The sequence below is a fragment of the Metschnikowia bicuspidata genome (genome assembly GCF_001664035.1).
Source record: "Metschnikowia bicuspidata var. bicuspidata NRRL YB-4993 chromosome Unknown METBIscaffold_8, whole genome shotgun sequence".
Lineage (NCBI taxonomy): Eukaryota > Fungi > Ascomycota > Pichiomycetes > Serinales > Metschnikowiaceae > Metschnikowia > Metschnikowia bicuspidata.
Window position 1 is genome coordinate 299,649 of NW_017387738.1, and position 20,718 is coordinate 320,366.

Consider the following 20,718-nt stretch of genomic DNA (forward strand, 5'->3'; position numbering starts at 1 on the left):
TGTGGATCAAACAACGGAGTTCGCACAAAGGGAGAGGGTCCGTGCGACACGCTGAGCCTATAGCGCGCAGAGCGAAAAAAAAATGGGAAAAGCGCGGCGGTACAGTCTGCTGCGACGCGGGCCGTGTTGTTGTGGTGTGGCCACTGATGGTGCTATCTTGCAGCGATGACTGGTGGGGGACTATTACATTTTATGGCCCGGCGTCTGATTAATGCCGCTTGCGTCAATAATTTCAGAGGTGGTAGGCCTTTCAAGACTGACGTGATTATCCTATGCGTGTGAAGCTGCTTGCTTCAAGTGACCTCGTCTGAATGCGAATATTGACTTGGTGATTTGGTGATTTGTTATCATTGTGTCATGTCAGTTGCTTCGCTACGCAGTTTTTTCATGATTCTTGATTTTCTATCTTTTTAACCTTGGGAAAGATTTGGCGTTTGCTAGCTGGTTCCAACTCATCAAGAATTTTCATTTATGATCGGCTTTCTCATCATCCATGTATGAAGATCGATTACTTTTCGTATGATCTGCGCGCAATGACTGTTGTTGATTCGCCTGATTGTTTTGATGTTGATCAACGCCAGCTGAGTTTATAATCTCCTTGGAGTAATAGTCGCTTTCGAAGTGTTTTCCAATTATCAAGTTTTTTTTTCTGTCGCGAGTTGATTTCTCTTTGTTACGAATTTTTATGGTCATTTCTTGACTTTATACTTATCGTGTTAAAGTCTCAATTTTTTGAGAAGTAATTTTATTGTGACCGTTCGCTCTCATTGTGCGATGACAAATTGAAGCTTCTTGAAAGTTCCGTTTTTTTGTGGAAAATATTGTTAATTCATGAACTTTACAATATTTTAGAGCCACTGCCTTAAATTCATGAGTTTTTTCTCTTCCACTGTCTGTCTTCACATCTTCGGATAATTAGTGCAATGGGCGGTGCTTTTATTTAGTCTCTCAGTAAGGCCCTTTTCCTCAGGCGCGTCAAGATTAGTCAAGTTGCACACCGCACATGTCCCAGACAACAGACATTTCAACACAACGATCACTATCTCTCAACGTACATTTTCGAATCGACCAGACAGCCATGTTTCGCCGGTGTCTGTGGGTCTTTAGCTCTGCAATCCGCTGGAATAAAAGGTATACTGTGGGCTCGACTATTTCCAATCTAAAGAAACTGTCGAATTAGGACATATGTTCGCTGCCCAAGGCCGTGAAGCTACAGTTCAGTACACACCAAGTCATGCGTATAGTCCAGGAGCATGCCGTTCCGCTGGGACTCCACCTAATCTGTGGAAATCAACGGCCTTGTCTCGTCAACAACCTCCACACTTACATCCGACTGGACATCAGAAGACTCAGCTGCGAGGCGTTGAGCCTCCTTCACTTTATGCGCCTTCGTAGATGCGTATCCTAAGGACTCTATTGTCTTGAGCATCTTCTCACTGACCTCATTGGTGAACTTCGTCACATCTTCATTCGTCTTGAGATTTTCTGTGGACATGGGCTTCAACACCTCGATGACAATTTCTCCCTGGTTGAACACTTTGTCGCCTGAATGGAATATCGTGCTGTAGTTTGAGACGGCAACAGGAGTCACCGGGATGCGGCCCTGCTTGGCTAGGTGGAATGCGCCCTTTTTGAAAGGAAGCAATTCCAATTTCTTGGCAGCGGACCTTGTTCCCTCGGGGAACATGAAGATGGAGCGCTTTTGTATCTTGAGCACAGAGAGGGCATTCCCCAATACTTTCCTCGCTTTCTCGCTTTTAGATCTGTCCAAAAAGAAGGTTTTTGACGCAAGCATAAACCAGCCCAAAAATGGCACATATTTCAATGAGTTCTTGGCAGTGACAGTAAACCCGGGCTGGAACAATCTGCCCAAAATCAAGATATCCAAAGCTGACTGGTGGTTTGAAACAACAACCGATGGGTTTTGCAAGAGATGTTCATTCTTAATTGTCACCTTCACGCCCAAGATTTTCGAAAAAAGAAAATGGAATACTCGGGCTACAGTATACTGAGCATACTCTTCTTTGCCCACTATTCTTAGGATGATACTGGCAAAAACACCGTAAAGGGCGCATACAAGAAGCAAGGAGCCGAAAACAAACGACTTGGTGTAGAACTTGATCTTGCCAAAGATTCCCATTTTTTTTTGTTCTGAAGTAAAGTGGTGAACGTAGGATACAGCACAACCTGCAGAAGACCTCCGGGAAATAGGTTTTGTTTGATGGGGCGACACCCGGCCTTTTCTTGGGCCGCGCGTTGCCCATATATCCTTACAAAACTTTGGGGCCAAGCGGCCCTAGGGAACTGGGTGCCGGACCTTTTTCCTCGGGATACAGGTGAGCAACCGTAGGCCCGGAGCCGATGACTCGTATTACGATTTTTATATTTTGACGGCAATTTGTCAAGAAGTATGATCAAACTTCTACTCACCAGATTCCGAGCTGGCAAGAATCAAGGTAAACATCGCTCAGAAACTCACTTCATATTACTCTTTGGATCTGCATCAAGTGAGATTTCCGCGCCTGAAACGCCGCGGTTCGCACTTCCTTAACTTCAAACACACAAGCAGGTTGTATTCGAGTCAAATATGGAGACAAGAAAAGGATTGCTCACTAAATTAGCCGGTTTCTCTGCTGTTGCTATCGGTCTAACCGTTGTGGGGAAAAAACACATTGCTTCTGCCAAGGAGAAAAGGCATAGTAAAGAAAGTGATGCTAGCTTGGATTCTGACCTCGACTCGGAATTCTTGGACAATGGGGTGAGACCAGGGTTCCCCAAAAACAACCCAAACTTGAACTACGAGAGTGCTCAACGAGAATCGCAGTATGTTGGTGCTGGTGTGGCTTATCTGACACGTACAAAGGGTGACCGCTTGAGTCTATGGAACGTGATCAAATCGAAGATGTCAGATAATGACGAATGAAGGTGCTTGCTAGCACCGTACGGTAAATATCGGTATTAAACACCGGCCTTGTAAATAGCAATTAACATAAGAACTCGCAGTTAATGTTTTAGTTTGTGGCGTTTTGATCCTGACTTGACGTGAGGTCTTCAAATGCAAGCTGGTAAACAAGGTTGGACTTCAAAAATTGGTTCAAGCACCAGCCACAAAGAAAATTATCTTGGAGCTCTTGCATTATCATGATGATATTAGACTTGATGTGATTGTCTGCGTTGAATAAATTAATGAATAACAACTCCATTCCTTTATTTTTGTCAAAAACAGTTAGACCGCCTCCGTGGTGGGAGGAGCTTCGGAAGCTTGTTGAAGTGTTTGGCGGCATCAAATAAGTCATTAACATAAATGTCTCCAACGATCTTCCACTTATCAAGTACTTGAGTATGTTAAACCAAATTTCCCTCTCGTTCACTCTGGCGCCGCCAACAGAGGTAGTCGTAACATTGTTTAGTTTCTGTAAGTAGTGCTGCAAATCCACCATGAGATCAAGCTCATTTGACAAATTCGGTAGATTGAGACTATAGCCAAATATTCCACTGTAGAGAAGATTCTGGAATTTGGATGCAATCGACTGATAGCATGAAACTTCAAGTAGTTTTGTGGTGTCACTGTGCCAGTAATATCCTACCCCATCCATCAACAAGGTCGCCAGACTTTTGTCAGACAAGGCTGGATTGTAGTTTTTCGAAAAAAGTAATATACGTACAATCTCATTTATATGTCTCCTTATGATGAGCTGCAAAGTAGTGAGATCATCATTGTAGCTGTATAGCGAGAGTTGCATGTTGGAGAGGAACTTCGCATCTTCTCCGACTATCGAGTGACGCGTAAATTCCGACTCCAGAATCTCCGGAGAAATATGGAATTCATTTTTGTCCAAATCGATAAACAAATCCCATAGCTTGTCGTTCGACTTGAAGAATGGGTTGATTGTGCCGGCTATGTATGAGTCGCATTCACTCAAGAGACTGATTTTAGATACATCGATAATGGGGAACACGTTGTAATGGGTTAGTAGTCCTGTCAAGATACCTCCTCCCGTAATCAATTTCAACGCTAGCAATACATGATCAATGATATACCCTGCAGAGTTTTCGTAGCTCATAAATATAATCTTCTTACCCGTCAACATTGCATTAATCAATACGATAATTGGCGGGGTCGCATGGCCATATATGGTGAGCTCGTTATTGTGCACATTTGAGGCCATTGTGGCATCTAGAATTCTCAAAAGATTAGGTTTGAAATTAAGATCTGTTGGATTCAAGTAGTCTCCGATTGTATCTGGCAACAAAAGGATGGGAAGTTTCACGGGGATTTTCATATTGTTGTAAGACACGATCGAGTTGAAGCTCAAGTCTCTTCGTATGAAAAAGTCTTCTCGAATTTGTTTGATTCCCAACAATCGGTTGCGGAAAGCTTCGTCAAAATATATCTTTTCGTTCAAAGGCAAATCAAGAATCGATGTTATGAGAAGTTTTTTTACTACCAGGTGATTCGTATGGCTCACCTGAAAGTTCTTGCAATTAATTGCATTGTAGAGTTGTTTCAATTCGTTTTCACTGCTGTTGGCATAGCATCTATCTAGGCCAATAATTATAAGCGGTTTAAAATGTTTAAAATACACCAATTTGGTGATTAAACTCAAAGCTTTGATCACAGAGCCTCTTTTCACCGTGGAATCTGAAACGTTGTTCACAATCGTGTAAACAAAGTAGGGCTCTAGTTCACTGTCTTTGGAGTTAAACTTGTACTCAAAGTCTCCTGTTTTTTTATTTCGATGCAACAATATCAATGTATAGTCTTCTTCTCTCTTGTGTATTTGGTCCGGGATTAGAAGCTCGGCGAAGAACGGGAGGTTATGTAAACCTGGAAGTTCGGAAGGATATTGATGTATAATTGACGGTCCTTTGTCCACGTGGAACTCACTTGATATTATGTAGTCAATGTTGGTCATTACAATCGGGAAGTTCAATCGGGGATTGTCGTCAAGCTCAATATGGGATCTGAAAAAGAATTAGAACCAAACAAACATAAAGGGGCTAAAGGAAGGCACGCCAGATTGGAGCTCGTCTATGGTTCTATTTTAAAACGGCAGGTTCAAAATTTTTTCATAAAATAGTGCAACTTGAACAAGATCCTGAACAATTATGCACTTTGGTAACTGTAGTACCAAGCTAAAGCCGTGATGATCAAGTTAAAATACGCGCGTCCCGTCCTCCACTTTGTTGTCTCAATTCGGAATTTAGATATGATCCCACACACATGATTTTCAACGAGCTTGTGGGATCGATCTCAAATGATGAAAATTGAATATTAATGTCATAATCGGCAAGCTTAACACAGCCATTCAAAAAATTACGTACACCTAAAAGAATAGATATCAACTAGTTGTTAAAGTAGTCTGCCATCTCCTGGTCCAACTGCTCTGCAGTTTTGGGCTCTGGCTTAGCTTGCTTTTGCTTAGTTTTCTTCTCTTGCTTAGCGCTCTTGGCTGTCTTGACCGCCTTTGCTTGAACCAACTCCTTTCTCTTCTGTTGAAGAAGTTTCTTCTTTTCCTGAAGCTGCTTCTTCTTCTGGTCAGGTTGCTCCTTTGTTGGTGCAACGTTAGCAGTAATTCTAGCCGTCAATGGCTTCTTACTTGGGTCGATGACTAATTCCAACTTCAACTTGCTGGCGCCACCATCAATAGGGGCATTGTTGTACTTCTCAATGGCCTTGACAGCATTCTTTGAAGACTTGAAAGCAATGGTAGCAACACCTTTGAAGATGCCTTTCTCGTTATAGTTCATCTGCACATACTGCACACCACCAATTTGTGATTGAAAAAAGTCCTAGAATGTTAGTTATGGTTTAATTGTAACCAATAAATAAGAACTGGTTGATTGCTGGACGACGGGTGTCGCTTGTGTTCGGGCGCATTGGGCGCATTTTCTTGTGCTCGAAATATCTCCAGAATTTCTGTGGGTATCCAATTTCCACGCTCCCACTCTCCTGACCAGTATGCTGATTAAGAAGTAATCTGAGCGATGTGAATTATCGAGCCTCCAATTCACGATATCATGGCAAATTTACCTAGGCCATCTTCGAATCCTTAGGCAAAAGTACACCTAGAATGTACATATTGGTCTCAACAGCAGCTGAACTTACCATTCGATCAGCGAAGTTCATCTGCAATTTGCACATGCATGGGTGTAAAGGAGGCTTTTCAGCCAGATTGTTTTGCTTCAAAACCACCCAGAATATGGCGAGAACATTCGGTCAAGAGGGGCTGGCGACTGCAGGAGCATTCAAACTGCCTTTGAAAGGGAATCGCCTTCTCAAAGACATACTTCAAATAATCAAGATGATAGTAAATTTTCCAGTCCTGCTGATATAAGCTTCCCAGGAAAATAACCTCTTTGCAAACACTGACGTTCCCGACCAACAATCTGACCCAGTTGCCTCTCACATTCCTGGCCAGCCAAAATTGTAAGAGGACTTATGATAATACAGATAAAAAGAGAAGTGAAATGAAATAAACGCTGTTTCCACCGCATGAAACTAACATACCTTGATGTTATCTTGTCTCAAGTCCTTTGGGAGACCGTGAGCAACAACTTTGGTAGCATACGTGAGATCCACGTTCGATACAGAAGCAGTAGCAAGTCTTGGGACAGGCTTGGTGACGGGCTTTTGTGCCTTCTTTGGCGTCACAAGTGGTTTTTTCTGAGCCTTTCCAACGCCTTTACCAACAGTCTTCTTCTTGTTGGCAACTTTCCTAGCCTTTCTGGAAGAAGAGATGATGTCATCTAACGATTTGTCTAACGCAGTGGACATATTTGAATGTGTTGACTTTGATTTGTTTCGGTTTTGATGTGTGTAAACGAATTCCACAACGAATTAGAAGATGTTGGTGCGTCCGGTTTTTCTTTAATCGGCTGAGCACGCCGCGAAGTCGCGAAAGGCCAAATTTTCTCTCGGCCTGGTGTGCTGGCCTACACACGCACACGTGCACGTGATCGCGACAGACAAAAACACAAATCGAGGGTGTCGGGACCCGCCTCTCCATTCCTATCGAATCACTTGTGTTATTCCCATCATGACGAACGAGGAACACCAAGCGAAAGTGCGAGAAGCGCTTCGGCTCAAGGCAGATATATCGCTATTGCTTCTGAACGTTCGTACCCAGGTGGCAATCGCGGATCGTGTCACCAATGAGAACCAGTATTTGCAAGACTATATAGGTTCCAGCATGAAAAATGGCGATATGAAATGAACAAACCATGTAAAAGACATTGGGTGGTATAATCTAGTTTACATTCATGGAAAGTCGGTATATCCTGGACTCTTTTCGCCTAGCTCTTCATGAAACAAAAGCTTTTTCTTAAGCGGGAAAGTCGGGGTGTCTCGATCACAGCAACAAATACTCAACGTGGCGAGTTTACGCTGTCAAAGCGCAGCCAAGCATTTTATAATATAAAAATAGCAGAAGCATGCAAGCATTCCAAAAGCTGCCGCTCTGCGGAAGTTGCATTGGAATATTCTTCTCACTAGCCCACTCCCAGTGAGAAATCAGTGAAAAATCAGATGAAACCAGTCATAATGTCTCTCATCGGCATCTGCAAATAATCACTTGTTGCAACCCCAAGGCGGATTCCGGCCGCTTATCGTAGAATTTTGAATTTCGCGCGCACAACTCCGGGGTGTGATGGGCTTAAGTTATACTTTGATCAGTTTTAACCGGGCAACTGTGAAAGAGGGGTGACTTGATCCGACGAGTCATGCAGTAGATCTGAAATTTACGGCATTGCTAAGCCAAGCAACAAGCAATTGCCTTACCCCGGATACTATTGCTGGTGCAGTTTTTATTGGAGTCAGTTTGCATGCGAAGAAGCGGCCCGGGAGCAGACCGGGTTACGAATTTCTGCAACAGGAACAATTTGCAAGCGTGCAGAACCGGCGATCGCGGCGGAGGCGGGCCGAGGACTGAACAACCAAAGCCCCACACTCCTCAGGTGCATTTCCACATTGGCTATCGGCAAGCGACATTTGCACCAAGGCCCACCAAAATTGATAAGTATTTTTATAATGATACTCTAAAAACTATAATTTTATAATTAATACTATGTCTGTTGTAAGACTATTGGTGTCAACACCATCAAATGAATTGAAATTGTAGGCGTCCACGAAGGGGCGGGATCAGTCTTGCGTTTCTTGCTTGACTTGAATACGAGACTCGTTTGCAAAACCTTTGCAAGACCCGTCCTCAATGTGATACTTGAACCAGTCAGAATTGCTCTCAAAGTACTGGAAACACCCGGCGCAACGGCCTCCTTGACTTCCTCTCTCGCTAGACTTCGTGCGGGGTGGATAAATGAAATGTAAGGCCTTCAAGTGAGTTTTATATGTATCCTTACGGGAAAACCCCCCTGTAAGATGGCACTTTGTTCCAGACTTTCCAGTTCCACAGTACTCTGAGTCTTCTTCCCGGTAAAATGGGCAGACGAATGCCTTGGCATTATTATGCTTCCGAAGGTGGCGAGTCAAATACGACTTAACCTTGAAAGCTGCATTGCATTCACTGCACGTGTATCTAGCCTTGTCTTTCTCTTCATCTTCAAGTTTGATCGATTGTTCTTGTAAATTTCCGGACGACACAGCTTGGAATGTCTGGGAGCGAAAGAATGTGTTCGGATACGAGGAAGTTTGTGGTCCACTGATCTCAAGCAGGTTTGTGCCCACCGTCTTCGATTTCTTCTGGCTCTGATAGACCAAAGGTTCCTTTTTGAAAATTGGGTCCTCGGAACGAATATCTAAGTCGGAGGCAGCAGGTGAATCAAGTCTTCTTTTTCTGAAATTGGTTGGCAAGCTTTCGTCCGAGTATACAGTTGGCTGTCGTGGGAAAAACATCTCGTCTAGAGGGGAGTTTGACGATTCAATTGATGAGCCATAGCTCAGGCCATCATTGAAAGACCCATGCTTAAAGTCAGTAAACTGAGTGTCTAATTGAACGCCGCTGGCCATGATATCGAAGTGGCTTTGATGGGATTCTAAAAAGTCTGCTTTGAAGGCTGGAGAAATGCTGCTATTGGGTTGCAAGAGAGGCATTCCTGGTGCTGGAGCATGAATTTGGGTTTGGTCAAATTGGAACCGTTTGTTGTATGAGAGACCAGAAGAAAACAGGTTTGGGGAGAAGTCGTCCATCCCAAAGTGGGAAGATTGATACGACAGGCCTAATTCTGACTCCCCAGACTTGTCAAGATTTGGAAAGTGAGCGGAGTTCAACAGATGTTTCCCCATTCCAAATTGCATTTGATCATGGAAAAATTGAGGAGGGTTTGATGGAACATAGTTATCAAAGATCTCAATTTGACCATTTTCACCGTTGAACGAGAGTTCCAAGTCATCAGCGGCGCAAACCGTAGCCATTCCTCTAATCGTGTTTGTGAAATTGGATACCTTGATCTTGTTTATCTCCGGAAAGAGGTTTTCTGTTTTCATAGGGTGTCTCCCGACTGTCAGTATATATATTTTGAACAAAACGCCAAATTTAGACTCAGCCGAAATGAGTTTCTTGCTCATGAGCAGAAGCTCATCATGGTTCCTGAGACCTATCTCGGTTATTGCAGTGAACAGCATTTTGCCATGAAGCAACAATGTATTTTACCTCTTTCAAGAGATTAAGGAAACAACTTTTGGACGACTGGAACTGACAAGGGAGGAACTCTCGTCGTCAGAGACTCCTTCGATATGTGTCTTTCCGTGGAAGAATAATGTGTGAAATGTGAAAAACAAATCCACACCAGAAAGAACAAGAAACAAGATGTAAGCGTCTGTGTAAGCAGAATCTGATGGGAAATTTGAAAGGGGGACATTGTAAGGGTTTTATCGGAATACAAGGTACGAGCAGTGCATCCCGGACTGTATATCGCAATTTTCAGAGTTGACAGTTTCAATTCTGCGTCTGCAATTCGAAGAACGTCCTTGTGGGGGTTTCATTTATAAATTTTGAAGTCTTCTCAAATTTCCGTTTGCTTCTTTTTTCTTCTTGCATTTGCTTACATTTTGAAAATTTGGTTAAAACGAGAGCCCACGGTAATGTCAAACCGCAAGCATTCAGTAGGATAGGCCTTTTGAGATAAGAGGATGTACCATGGGCATATGCATGTCTTGCACGTCGGTCTAGGGCTGCATACACATCGGGGCTTTCGGCTCGCAATAACAAAACATGGAGCCGCGCGGAGATAAAAAAATGCCGTATTGTTGCAGGATAATTTGGACGAAAATGGAAAGCGCGAGCATCACGCGCCGTTACCGCAGTTTGTGGCTTTGTAGGTAGCAAGAGTAGGCGACAAGCGACTTGAATTATTCAACCTATCTTTTTCAGCTTATGAAACATAAGGTTTGCCGAGAAGCTTTATCAACATTAGCTAAATCTCCTTGCTCAAATAAAACTTTGGTGGTATCAATGATGGGTTGTGTATTTTCAGCATGGAGGTCGGAGCCTGTTAAATCATGTGGCCATGCAGAGACTTACGAGTTTCCATGTTACGAAGGCACAGAAAGGCTTGACGAATGAAAAATCTTGAATTAAAACGGCCCTTTTCAAAAAAAAAAAAAGTGCACCGTTGGGATGAATCTACCAAAAAAAAAGGCTCATTGAGATTTTACGCATACGGATTTTTTTATTTTTTACGTTTTTCAGGTGCGTATTCTTCTGCCCGCCATAATTTCGGTTCCGTCTCTTGAGTCAAGTGACATTTTCGCGTCGGGGATCATTCTCCGCATATCATAGCAATTATACTCTGAATCGTGTTTTGATTATCCTTTATCTGCTATCCTTGATACAACTCACTAAATATTTCCAAGATGACCCTCTGCTAATAAGTTTTATACAATAGAGTGGAAATCATCGTGTTTCCCCTCCATTTGATTTTTGACCAGTTTATGTAATTCATCTGTAATACAGACTGCGAGCCTCAAATAATACTACTTTTAAATGCTGAGCTCAATTGCATTTATTAAATGGATTATCGGTGACCGCTGGAGTGAACACAAAACATGAAATTTGTGATTTCGAAAACCTGCAAGATATAAATTTGCTTATACCTTTCAACTCAGATAAGCGAATAAATTTTTGTGAATGAATCTTTACCAAGTCCAATTGAGACGACGAAATCTAATTGGTTTTCAGAACTTTCGCAAGCCATATTATTGCTCTTTCAAGTTAGGACAAAGACGTACCACCAGTGAAACTTCAGTCAGTAGCACATTTATTGCTCCAAGCAAATAATTGCACTCTGGTGTAAGAAATATTTCAAAGTATGTTTCTATGTAAAGTTCCGGACACAGTCGACTATAACACGATCACGTGAACAATCATTCGATAGGGACGAGTATACAGTTATACAAATATCTCGCGGTTGAAAAGGGTTCCATGTGAACATGATATAACGTCTATGTAGCAAATGAAAAAGATATTTAGACATAAAGGAATCCTCAAAACGAAAGTTTCTTCGTCTTTCAAGAACGAAAATTCAAAATATCGCAATATAAGGCAAGTTGTGTCACCTAAATACTTTCCTGAAACATAGTAGTAATACTGTGCAGTACAAATTCATTGACCCGTCTCCATGGTCTTTTGAATTCTGATGATCTCGAAGATAATGTCATTTCGGGAAAAGCTTGATCTTCAATATTGAATCAAAATTATCTTCAGTCACATCGTAAAGTAATTTGTGAAATAAAGTTCTGCTGGCTCGAGTCGGTCATCTGCGTATAAAAGTGACACGTGACCTTCCAATCCTTAATTTACACGCAGATCAAACCATCGACTTATTGTTAAGTACTTGATGAAGAGTGAAGATCGAGTGCCGATTTCTCTAACGTACACCAGCTAGAACCTGAAAGTCTTCTACTGAAGGCATATTATACTTCGGGCGTTTACGGCCATTCTCGACGGTGTTTCTTTTTTTCTACTCGAAAAATCAACGGAAAGTCTCCAACGCTGTGTTGTCAAAACCCAGATACTTTGGGTGACAAATCTGCAACAATTGATACATTGGCTCACAATCTAGCTCCGAACTGACCTTGAGTCCTGTCACAGTCCCAAGCAGGTTGCATTCACCATGACCGAGAAATATCAGCTAGATAACCCAAATGCCCATTATTTGGCAAATTTGTCTAATCTAAACTTGACAAATAACAACATCCAGTTGGGCCGCTTGCCTACATTAGGTGAGATTCTTTCTAACAAAACAAAATCACCAATAAGCTTATACAACTTCTACTTGTACATGAAGAATGTTGAGAACAACGCCGACTACTTGGATTTTTGGTTTGACCTTATCAACCATCTAAATTTGTGCAAACATTACGTGCAAGGCTTGCGAGAATCTCTTGTTCGACAGTCAGTTCACAGCAATAACTTCGGGAGCAATAATCCTTTTAATTCATCGCCAAATCACAACAGAGATTCTTTTCCTCTTTCTGAAAAGAGTAAATATAAATCCCTTTCGCTGTCTGTACTCTTGGAGCTCATTCTCAACGATCAGATTTTGGAGGACAACGATTCGAACAGGCTTTCTCAGTTTCTCCGAGGGGAAATCAATCTTGATACAGTTGACCCGAAGCTCAAAGAATTAATCGAGGCATACAATGCTGAAGAATCTATTGCACAACCTTCACCAACAATGGATAGGAATTCCTTCTATACATCGTCCGATCGGCAATTCTCTTCACAATCCCGGCTCTTAGATGAGCCGGTTGAATCCCCTCAAATTTCTCCCATCCAACAAGGTGATTTTCGACCCCCTGATGTACTATCCCAAAACGATCGAATTCGAAAGCCACGTCGCCACTCATCACTTAATCCTTCATTACTTGAAAACCTTATCAAAGATTCGCCGGTATCTAATCTGTTTATTTCCAGGCAAAATCTCAGGGAATCGTCCCATAACCTTCTTCTTAAGTATTTTGTGGAAGATTCGGAGAAGTCGCTAGAGATCTCACCACATCTTAACGATAAAATTGTCAAGGCAATTCAAATTGATGGAAGGGATGATCCCAGCGTTTTCGATGGCGTGAAGTTGTATGTGTTCGATCGTCTTGAAAATGAGCATCTTCCAAACTTTTTGAATTTCATTGCGATCAAAAACATCAACAGATCCGTCAATGCCAGAGTAATATTTGGCTTCTTTATGTCATTCATATCATTCTGGATAGCTTTCAGCTTGATATTTTTGGATGAAAAAAAAAGATATCGATGTGTCATCATTTTCACCTTTTTCTGTGGATTCTACGGTCTCATGACCTCCATTTACAGAATAGATCCACTTTTGGCTTTCAGTGCAAGAAGCGAATCATACATCCCTTCACACACATTCATCAGAGTTGAAGACACGTTCATTCATAAACTACTCATGAAAAGAGCTACGTGGGTGTTGTTCCTTGTGTTGTTGCTTACGGCTATTTTCAGTGTTCCGTTTTGTCTCGTGCCAGGCAAACACCTCTGATAAATATTTATTCATGAGTAATATTAGCAGACTAAATTTAGAGAACATGGCTTTACACACACTCTGAGCTTAGTCAAAGATATAAAAATAGCGTCAAACGATTTATTAATGGGGTCACCACAATGTAGTAAAGTACAGAGTAAGCTATGTAACAGAAAAGATTTAAGCGTCGTTCAAGAAAGCTTGTCTCTTCTCCTCAACTCTCTGCTGTCTTCTCTCTCTGGCAGCTCTGTTCTTAGATCTTCTAGCCTCGGCTTCCTCCTTCAAAGACTTCTCACGAGCAGCCTCAGCCTTGGCTTGAATGATGTGCTCAACCAAAGCTCTCTTGTGCTTGAAGGTGTTACCCTTAGCAGACAAGTACAAGCTGTGGTACAAAGACTTGTCAATCTTGCCAGCATCTCTGTACTTGGCCAACAATCTTCTCAAGACTCTCAATCTTCTCATCCAGACAACTTGGGAAGGCATACGGGCGTCCTTGGTACCCTTTCTCTTACCGTAACCCATGTGTCTACCGTTTCTCTTGGACTCGGCGTAAGCTCTAGCTCTAGATCTAGAGTGGATGGTGTCTGGCTTCTTCACGATGGTACCGTTGCTGTACAACTTTCTGATGGCAGCACGAGAGTTGGCACTGGCCAACTCAGTGGTCTCATTTGGGTCCAACCAAATCTTTCTCTTACCGACGCCGACGACGCTAGCGGCGAGTCTCTTTTGAGTTCTAAGATTAGCCCTGAAGCAAGGTTAGTATGAATTTGGCAGAGAAAATTTTTAGTGCGCGCAGTAAGGAGAGCGGAACTGATTCAAGGGGTTGTGATAGATAATGTCTACCTCCCAGTTTCGACGACCGATGGGTGTGGAAATATATCCGAAAATAATCCAGGATATCCCATAATGTGGGTGCATCAGCAAATTCACATTTAGATTACATATGTTGGCACGTTCGGTTCAGCATGGATACATACATTTTGCTCTGATATACAAGAAAAGAGAAGAGGGAAAATTTTCATCTCTTATGAGAATTGTGCGCAAAGTGGCGGGTCCATCTATCTGCAGGAAATGCACTGAAGTCTCACGGGGATCTACGAAACCCCAATTGTTGGTGTACTGGTGGAAACTGAGCGCGAGTCGGTAGCCAGAGCGCCAGGGGAAAAGCCCTTATCGTGTGCACGTGACGACTAGCGGCGGACTGCGCAACTGTGGCCAGACACAATTACTATTGATCATTATCAATTCATAGACTTTTCAAGAATCTCTGTACTTGGTTGATCACACTACTGGCAACTCCTAATGGTTTTGCTATCAAGGAGAAATACGACAGCGTAAACTACTACGCCAATTAATTGAACCTCTCAAATATCGTGAGAGTATGGGTCCTGTGTAGCGACATCCTTCCGGCTTATTAGCGCTGTTGCACTTTACTGCGTAGTATGGATGGGTCCTGTTGTAGCTCACTAATAGTTTTGGCATATTTGGTGAGACATATTATAATTCAACTATAACGTATTATGCCTTATTTTCACAATTCGCATATTTGCTGCCTTAGGAACTGTTTTCATTAGTTTTGGTTCAGATACTCTTCAGGCTCGGTCCTTATCCAATTTCCGAGACCTCAGTAATCTGCCACACACCTACTCACATTGCCTCTTTCTATTTCACTGGCGCTAGTAAAATATTGAAGTCCAATAGCAATTATTTTCAATGAGCCACTTTTTGCTGCCTCGCTGGGTCTTGTTTGGACTCCTGGTTGTTTGGTCTCCTTTTAACCCCCGGTCTGAGACTGTTTGCAATGCGGGGCAGTGAGACTGTCATCGGCCCAAGGCGCGCAAGCGATGAGATGCGGAAAAAACGCCCGTACTAGCATCTTCTCATCAAAGATGGCCAATTCCTTAAGATCCAAACCCAAATTGCGGGCAAAAAGTGTTAAAAGAAAAGGGGAATTCACCAAGTTTGTGGACGACAGAAATGCCCGTTTAGCTGAGAAGACAAGGTTGAACTTGCAGAAGCAGAACGAGGAAAAAATGGCGGAGGACACTCCTATAGAAGAGGCATCTGAGGACGCTGCCAGCAAAATCTCCAACACATCCGGCAGAAGTGCAGCCGCAAGAAAGAAGATGAAGGTCAAGAAGTCCAGAAACAAGAAGCTCAAGTTTTGAATGTATTTTTGTGGACTGTCTCATCTCAGCCGCACCCCAAGTTCAGGGGCTACTCGCAGCTTCAATAAACGTACGCTCGTCAAGGTAGTCGGCATTACCGTCTGAGGAATCTCTCGTCTTAACAGCATCTTCTTTCAGTTCCAATATCTCGATCATTCATTACAAAGTATAGTTAATTTTAAATAAAAGGCACGTCAAGGAAGTTGCCTGCGTCCATAGTAACACGTAGTTCTTGAACGCCAACCAAAAATCCAAGAGCAGGAGTAGCTATAATTCCTTATTGTGGACTGAACGCTCCTCATCACAAAATCGTATGCAATGAAGCATGCCCGAAGTTTCGTGCCACGGGTAATTGCACCTGCGTGCAGAGGCTGACTCTGTCCGCGATCTAGATAGCGATAAATTGGGCGGAATTTCTCGCACCCTCTTGTCTCCCCATCTATTTCTCCACAAACATCTACTCTAAATACCTAAAATGGACGGTAAAACTATCGGTGTACTCGGCGGTGGCCAGCTAGGCCGTATGTTGGTCGAGGCTGCTCACAGACTCAATATCAAGACGATTATCTTGGACCAACCGGGCGCCCCAGCAAAGCAGATTAATGCCTTGGATGAGCACGTTAATGGCTCTTTCACCGATCTCGACTCCATCACAAAACTCGCCAAAAAATGTGATGTTTTGACTGTCGAAATCGAGCACGTCGACGTTGACGCGTTGAAGGCCGTCTCGTCTTCTTTGAATATCCCAATCTACCCACTCCCGGAGACGATTCGTCTAATCCAGGATAAATACTCGCAAAAGCTTCATTTACAAGAACATGATGTCGGAGTTGTGGAGTCATTGAATGTGGAATCTAATACCGTTGAGGGCTTGGAGAAAATCGGTCTCGAGCTTGGCTTTCCGTTTATGTTGAAGGCCAGGACCTTGGCGTATGACGGCAGAGGCAATTTCGTTGTGAAATCCAAGGATACCATCCCGGAAGCTTTAGAATTTTTGCAAGACAGACCTTTGTACGCGGAAAAATGGTGTCCGTTTACCAAGGAGTTGGCTGTGATGGTGGTCAGAACCCTTGAGGGTGAGGTTTTCGCCTACCCAACTGTGGAGACTGTCCACCAAGACAACATTTGCCATTTGGTCTATGCACCTGCCAGAATCTCCGACACTTTGCAAAGAAAAGCATCTCTCTTGGCCCAGAACGCCGTGAAGTCTTTTCCTGGCTGTGGAATTTTTGGTGTCGAAATGTTTTTGTTGCCCAGCCATGAACTCTTGATCAACGAGATTGCACCTCGTCCTCACAACTCGGGTCACTACACCATCGATGCCTGTGTCACCAACCAGTTTGAGGCGCATGTTCGTGCCGTGAGTGGGTTGCCAATGCCAAAGGACTTTTCCAAATTGACTACTACGAACACCAACGCAATCATGTTGAATGTTTTGGGCGACAAATCCACAAAGAATGCAGAGTTGGCCATTTGCCGCCGAGCACTCGAGACCCCCAATGCCTCCGTGTACTTGTATGGCAAGGAAAGCAAGCCAAAGAGAAAAATGGGCCACATTAATGTCATTGGCTCGTCCATGGCCGAAGCCGAATCAAAGCTCAAGTACATAATGGGCGATGTGGATACATTGCCTGCAGCAGTTCAAGAGACCAAGGAGAAGCCTTTGGTATCGATAATAATGGGCTCGGACTCGGACTTGCCGGTAATGGCGGTCGGTGCTGACATTTTGAAAAAATTTGGTGTTCCATTCGAGTTGACAATCGTATCAGCTCACCGCACCCCACATCGGATGTCGAAATTTGCTATCGAAGCCGCATCTAGGGGCATTAAAGCCATCATTGCTGGAGCTGGAGGCGCTGCTCATTTACCAGGAATGGTAGCTGCAATGACTCCCTTGCCGGTTATCGGAGTTCCAGTCAAAGGATCTACCCTTGATGGTGTGGACTCCTTGCATTCCATTGTGCAGATGCCAAGGGGTATCCCGGTGGCAACTGTGGCCATCAACAACAGCACGAATGCTGCACTTTTGGCTATCCGTATATTGGGAGCCTACGATTACAAATGGTTGGAGGCCATGTCTCTGTACATGAACAACATGGAGGAAGAGGTCTTGGGAAAGGCTGAAAGACTTGAAGAAGTTGGCTACGAAAAGTATTAACAAATGAAAAAAAGGTTCGGTAGTAAGACTGTTTAGTTCAAGCTGGTAGTACTCACATAAACACTTGATTCTGTAATTTAACATCTGATTACCACAACCTCAATTAAATACAAAAAAAAAAAATTAGTTGATAAAATGTTTCAGTTTGAATAGTGAGATTTACAGTGCGCTGCCATTGTCCCAAAAGTGTGATAAGCAGTAGCATGTCTAATTCTGGGGGAGGTGTCTGTTATAGTAATTTCCCAGGAATTGTTGTTCATCTTGAGCAAAAAATCTGATCGGGTCTCCGTCTAAAGATGTTGTTAAAGGAGGGCTGGTGATCACAGAAGCCTGGTAGAGAGATTGCTGTTCAATGCCTGAAGAGAGCGACACCCCAGGAAACGAGATTTGTGAGATTCCTGTGGCTTCATGATGGCGTGTTAAGTCAGGAAAGTCATAGTTTTGGTTGCGCGAGAGAGGGTCTAAGGATGAAATGCTTGGATTGGGCTTATGAGGAAACAGGTGTATCGGTGAATTTGAATGTTGTGATGAGTTGTAGAAAGAGTTGGGAGGCCTGATTGAATAGTTTGAACTGATTGTTGTCATGCTTTCATATCCGAGAGTTGGCGGGAGGAATAACCTTGACGACGATGATACTGCCTCACTTATCTGGTCCACCTTGGAAAACTCCCAAAGTAAAACCGTTTTTATCTTGCTCTTGGGTAGGATGCTTGTGATTCGCACCGTGTTGTCGTATATGACTTGCTTGATGGTGATGCCTTTCAAGGCAGTATCGAGAGAAGTTGGCAATTCCAAAAGCTGCGAGAAGAAGCATTTCCAGAACTTCACGAGAAAAGGTTGATCCATGCTGGTCTCGAAGTCATCCTCATTGACTTTCAACACCTCGTCACCAAACGAATACACCGTTGTAAAACTTGAAAGGCTGTCGCAAGTTCCAGGAATGTCAATGTTGAAATTTGTTTTCAATCCCGCATCAATGGACTGGACGTTGGCAAAGTGCAGCGGACTCAAAACTTTAACCATATTGTGAATGATAGACACGTTCGTGTTAGAGAATTCTTCTAGACCAGGAAATCTAGACGCAATGTTTGCGTTCTCCTTCAAGCTTAAAAATTTCATCGGAGTTTCCTCTTGCCTGGTCAATGGAATTGGGGTTGATCCGTAGGCGCCAGTATCAATAGTAAAGCTTATATTTCTTACGCTGATGAACAGCAGGGGCAGCTTTTTCCGTTTCGGGGGGATAGTAAGTTGTTCTGCTGAACGGCGTCGGAGCAGGCCACCGGAGCCCAGAAGCTCAGCATTGCCTGTGGAGTTGAGTCCGAGCGATTTGTTGATATTAATTTTCGAGAAAACTTCCTCGAACCGCTTCATGTTCTGTTCAGCTTCGGCGGCACTGCTGAATTCCGGGCCATCATTAATGAGTCGAATGAGCTTTCCCTTCAGCTTCATGTTTTTCACGACCTGAATATGACTGGAGACCTGCTTCCTGGAACGGAACTTCCCCGTTTTGGCAGATATGAAGTCAGCAATGAGTTCATTTCGGCCACAGCATTTTCCGCCAATCTTGATCTTTGTAAGCCCGCATTTCGGCACAATTGCAAGTGCCTCTTCGAAGGCAGCTTCAACATCGCTCGACCAGATGTCATCGTGTGAAGGACAAGCCAATTTACTCATCCTAGGCTCGCTGGGTCTTCTATCAGCTGAGTCGAGAGAGCAGTTGGCAGAATCAAATTCAGTGGGCTTTTGGTCATCGGTGCATGGCAGGTTCGTGCTTGAGACAGTGCCAGCAGGACTGCGCAAGTCATCTGGCGAATCAAATACAAACCGAGATGAATCGCTCCTATTCGAAGAAAGAGGGGTAGCTTCCTGAAGCAGGCTTCTGCTTTCATGAACGCGGTACAAGGTCTTCCCTTGTGGGTCCACAGCCACATCGACAATCATAGGGTGGCTTCGGGCGCGACTCGGCTTTGCTCTGGCAGTGGACATTGCAAGTACGTATGTGTGCTTTTTTGTGTCTGGATATAATGTTCTCCCGAGATGGGTTCCTGAAAAGTGAAAGGTTTTTGAATTCTTGAAGAATGTTGTGGGATGTTTGGCAGGGTATGCGAGTGGAAAATCAAAGTTGACAGTCAAAAACGTAAAACTGACTCGTCAAAGCATAAAAGGGGCAATAATCGTGTATAGAACAAAATAATCAATTAGCTGCCCGATTGCAACGCTGTGATCTGTTTTGAGGGGAGAGCGGAGATAAAAACACGTCGTCAAGCGACACGGTTGAGCCGCAGTAAGTCTCTCAAAATAGGCGATCGAGGCCCTAAGTAGCACCAGAGGCTATGTAGATGCAGGTCGATGCTGCTTAATCGGCAGAGAATAGGGACCTTTTGTAGAAAAGGAAAGTGGAAGGGCTGCAACGAAAAATGTGAAACGTCGTATGTCCAACCAGGGAAGGGGGGAGGGCGAAAATGAATACTTTCTTCTATTGCAGGGTACAACTCGCTAACTCGCTGATCACTTGAAAACAGGCAATCTGCTCCACCTTAAAAACACTTAAGCGTTACAGCAGGGTTTACACTTCAGAAGATGGGGATGCACAGCTTAAATGTATCGGGCCCGGTTAGTACGAGTCCGTTGCTCTTAAAAAACGCGAAGGAACGAGAACCATGCATCTTCTGATGAAATGACCTTATTGATGCAAGAATTGCCCGATAGAGGTTCAATGGGGCAATCGTGAACAAACGCCAGTGTGGTACCTGCGCATATCCTGTATCGGGTAATATGCATCATACATGACTATGGCAACATGCATGGAGAGTAACTCTTTCGGTCGAGTAAAATTCAGAACGACGAGGCGGAGGGCTAAAAAGGGGTACATGCTTGAAGGTTCATCATTCTCTGTTGGTGGATTGAGATACTTTTTCCAAGATACCAGCAATCAGAACCATGAGAAGTATGCTT

The 20,718-nt window shown here is 43.5% G+C and overlaps 11 protein-coding genes across 11 annotated transcripts in view; 5 read left to right on the forward strand and 6 right to left on the reverse strand.

Moving 5' to 3' along the window:
* Positions 1 to 1,276: 1,276 nt before the first annotated feature.
* SLC1 (1-acylglycerol-3-phosphate O-acyltransferase) lies at positions 1,277 to 2,140 on the reverse strand (the record flags this gene model as incomplete). Its single annotated transcript, XM_018858162.1, has 1 exon — positions 1,277 to 2,140. The coding sequence occupies one exon, from the start codon at positions 2,138 to 2,140 to the stop codon at positions 1,277 to 1,279; it is 864 nt and encodes a 287-aa protein (XP_018709606.1).
* A 438-nt stretch (positions 2,141 to 2,578) lies between these two features.
* Positions 2,579 to 2,923, forward strand: METBIDRAFT_47500 (uncharacterized protein; the record flags this gene model as incomplete). The annotated part of the gene is made up of 1 exon (XM_018858178.1): positions 2,579 to 2,923. A coding segment is annotated over one exon (345 nt), but the record flags the coding sequence as incomplete, so codon positions are not given.
* An 88-nt stretch (positions 2,924 to 3,011) lies between these two features.
* On the reverse strand, positions 3,012 to 4,916 carry MEA1 (Mea1p; the record flags this gene model as incomplete). Its single annotated transcript, XM_018859160.1, has 1 exon — positions 3,012 to 4,916. The coding sequence occupies one exon, from the start codon at positions 4,914 to 4,916 to the stop codon at positions 3,012 to 3,014; it is 1,905 nt and encodes a 634-aa protein (XP_018709608.1).
* A 339-nt stretch (positions 4,917 to 5,255) lies between these two features.
* METBIDRAFT_33684 (RNA-binding protein) lies at positions 5,256 to 5,765 on the reverse strand. The gene has a single exon (XM_018856378.1). It carries the CDS (start codon positions 5,749 to 5,751, stop codon positions 5,347 to 5,349), a length of 405 nt encoding a protein of 134 aa, XP_018709609.1. The 5' UTR covers positions 5,752 to 5,765; the 3' UTR covers positions 5,256 to 5,346.
* A 2,429-nt stretch (positions 5,766 to 8,194) lies between these two features.
* On the reverse strand, positions 8,195 to 8,548 carry STP1 (Stp1p; the record flags this gene model as incomplete). Its single annotated transcript, XM_018854483.1, has 1 exon — positions 8,195 to 8,548. A coding segment is annotated over one exon (354 nt), but the record flags the coding sequence as incomplete, so codon positions are not given.
* Positions 8,549 to 12,069: 3,521 nt separating this feature from the next.
* Positions 12,070 to 13,455, forward strand: RAX1 (Rax1p; the record flags this gene model as incomplete). The annotated part of the gene is made up of 1 exon (XM_018858188.1): positions 12,070 to 13,455. One exon carries the CDS (start codon positions 12,070 to 12,072, stop codon positions 13,453 to 13,455), a length of 1,386 nt encoding a protein of 461 aa, XP_018709611.1.
* On the reverse strand, positions 13,436 to 14,415 carry RPL19A (60S ribosomal protein eL19). Its single transcript, XM_018856379.1, has one exon. It carries the CDS (start codon positions 13,957 to 13,959, stop codon positions 13,618 to 13,620), a length of 342 nt encoding a protein of 113 aa, XP_018709612.1. The 5' UTR covers positions 13,960 to 14,415; the 3' UTR covers positions 13,436 to 13,617.
* Positions 14,416 to 14,949: 534 nt separating this feature from the next.
* On the forward strand, positions 14,950 to 15,870 carry METBIDRAFT_33687 (uncharacterized protein). Its single transcript, XM_018856380.1, has one exon. It carries the CDS (start codon positions 15,327 to 15,329, stop codon positions 15,603 to 15,605), a length of 279 nt encoding a protein of 92 aa, XP_018709613.1. The 5' UTR covers positions 14,950 to 15,326; the 3' UTR covers positions 15,606 to 15,870.
* A 177-nt stretch (positions 15,871 to 16,047) lies between these two features.
* Positions 16,048 to 17,927, forward strand: ADE2 (phosphoribosylaminoimidazole carboxylase). Its single transcript, XM_018856381.1, has one exon. The coding sequence runs from the start codon at positions 16,081 to 16,083 to the stop codon at positions 17,761 to 17,763; it is 1,683 nt and encodes a 560-aa protein (XP_018709614.1). The 5' UTR covers positions 16,048 to 16,080; the 3' UTR covers positions 17,764 to 17,927.
* Positions 17,928 to 17,970: 43 nt separating this feature from the next.
* Positions 17,971 to 19,749, reverse strand: TEC1 (transcription factor TEC1; the record flags this gene model as incomplete). The annotated part of the gene is made up of 1 exon (XM_018858140.1): positions 17,971 to 19,749. One exon carries the CDS (start codon positions 19,747 to 19,749, stop codon positions 17,971 to 17,973), a length of 1,779 nt encoding a protein of 592 aa, XP_018709615.1.
* A 967-nt stretch (positions 19,750 to 20,716) lies between these two features.
* The window catches only part of METBIDRAFT_225185 (Zn(II)2Cys6 transcription factor domain-containing protein), a 731-nt gene continuing 729 nt past the window's right edge, over positions 20,717 to 20,718 (forward strand). The window contains exon 1 of the mRNA XM_018855170.1: positions 20,717 to 20,718. This exon is cut by the window's right edge and continues 729 nt beyond it. The gene's annotated coding sequence lies outside the window, so the exon portion shown is untranslated.

Coding starts and splice junctions, on each gene's coding strand:
- METBIDRAFT_33684 (XM_018856378.1), bottom strand. CDS start 5,751: ATGAACTATAACGAGAAAGGCATCTTCAAAGGTGTTGCTACCATTGCT.
- RPL19A (XM_018856379.1), bottom strand. CDS start 13,959: ATGGGTTACGGTAAGAGAAAGGGTACCAAGGACGCCCGTATGCCTTCC.
- ADE2 (XM_018856381.1), top strand. CDS start 16,081: ATGGACGGTAAAACTATCGGTGTACTCGGCGGTGGCCAGCTAGGCCGT.
- METBIDRAFT_33687 (XM_018856380.1), top strand. CDS start 15,327: ATGGCCAATTCCTTAAGATCCAAACCCAAATTGCGGGCAAAAAGTGTT.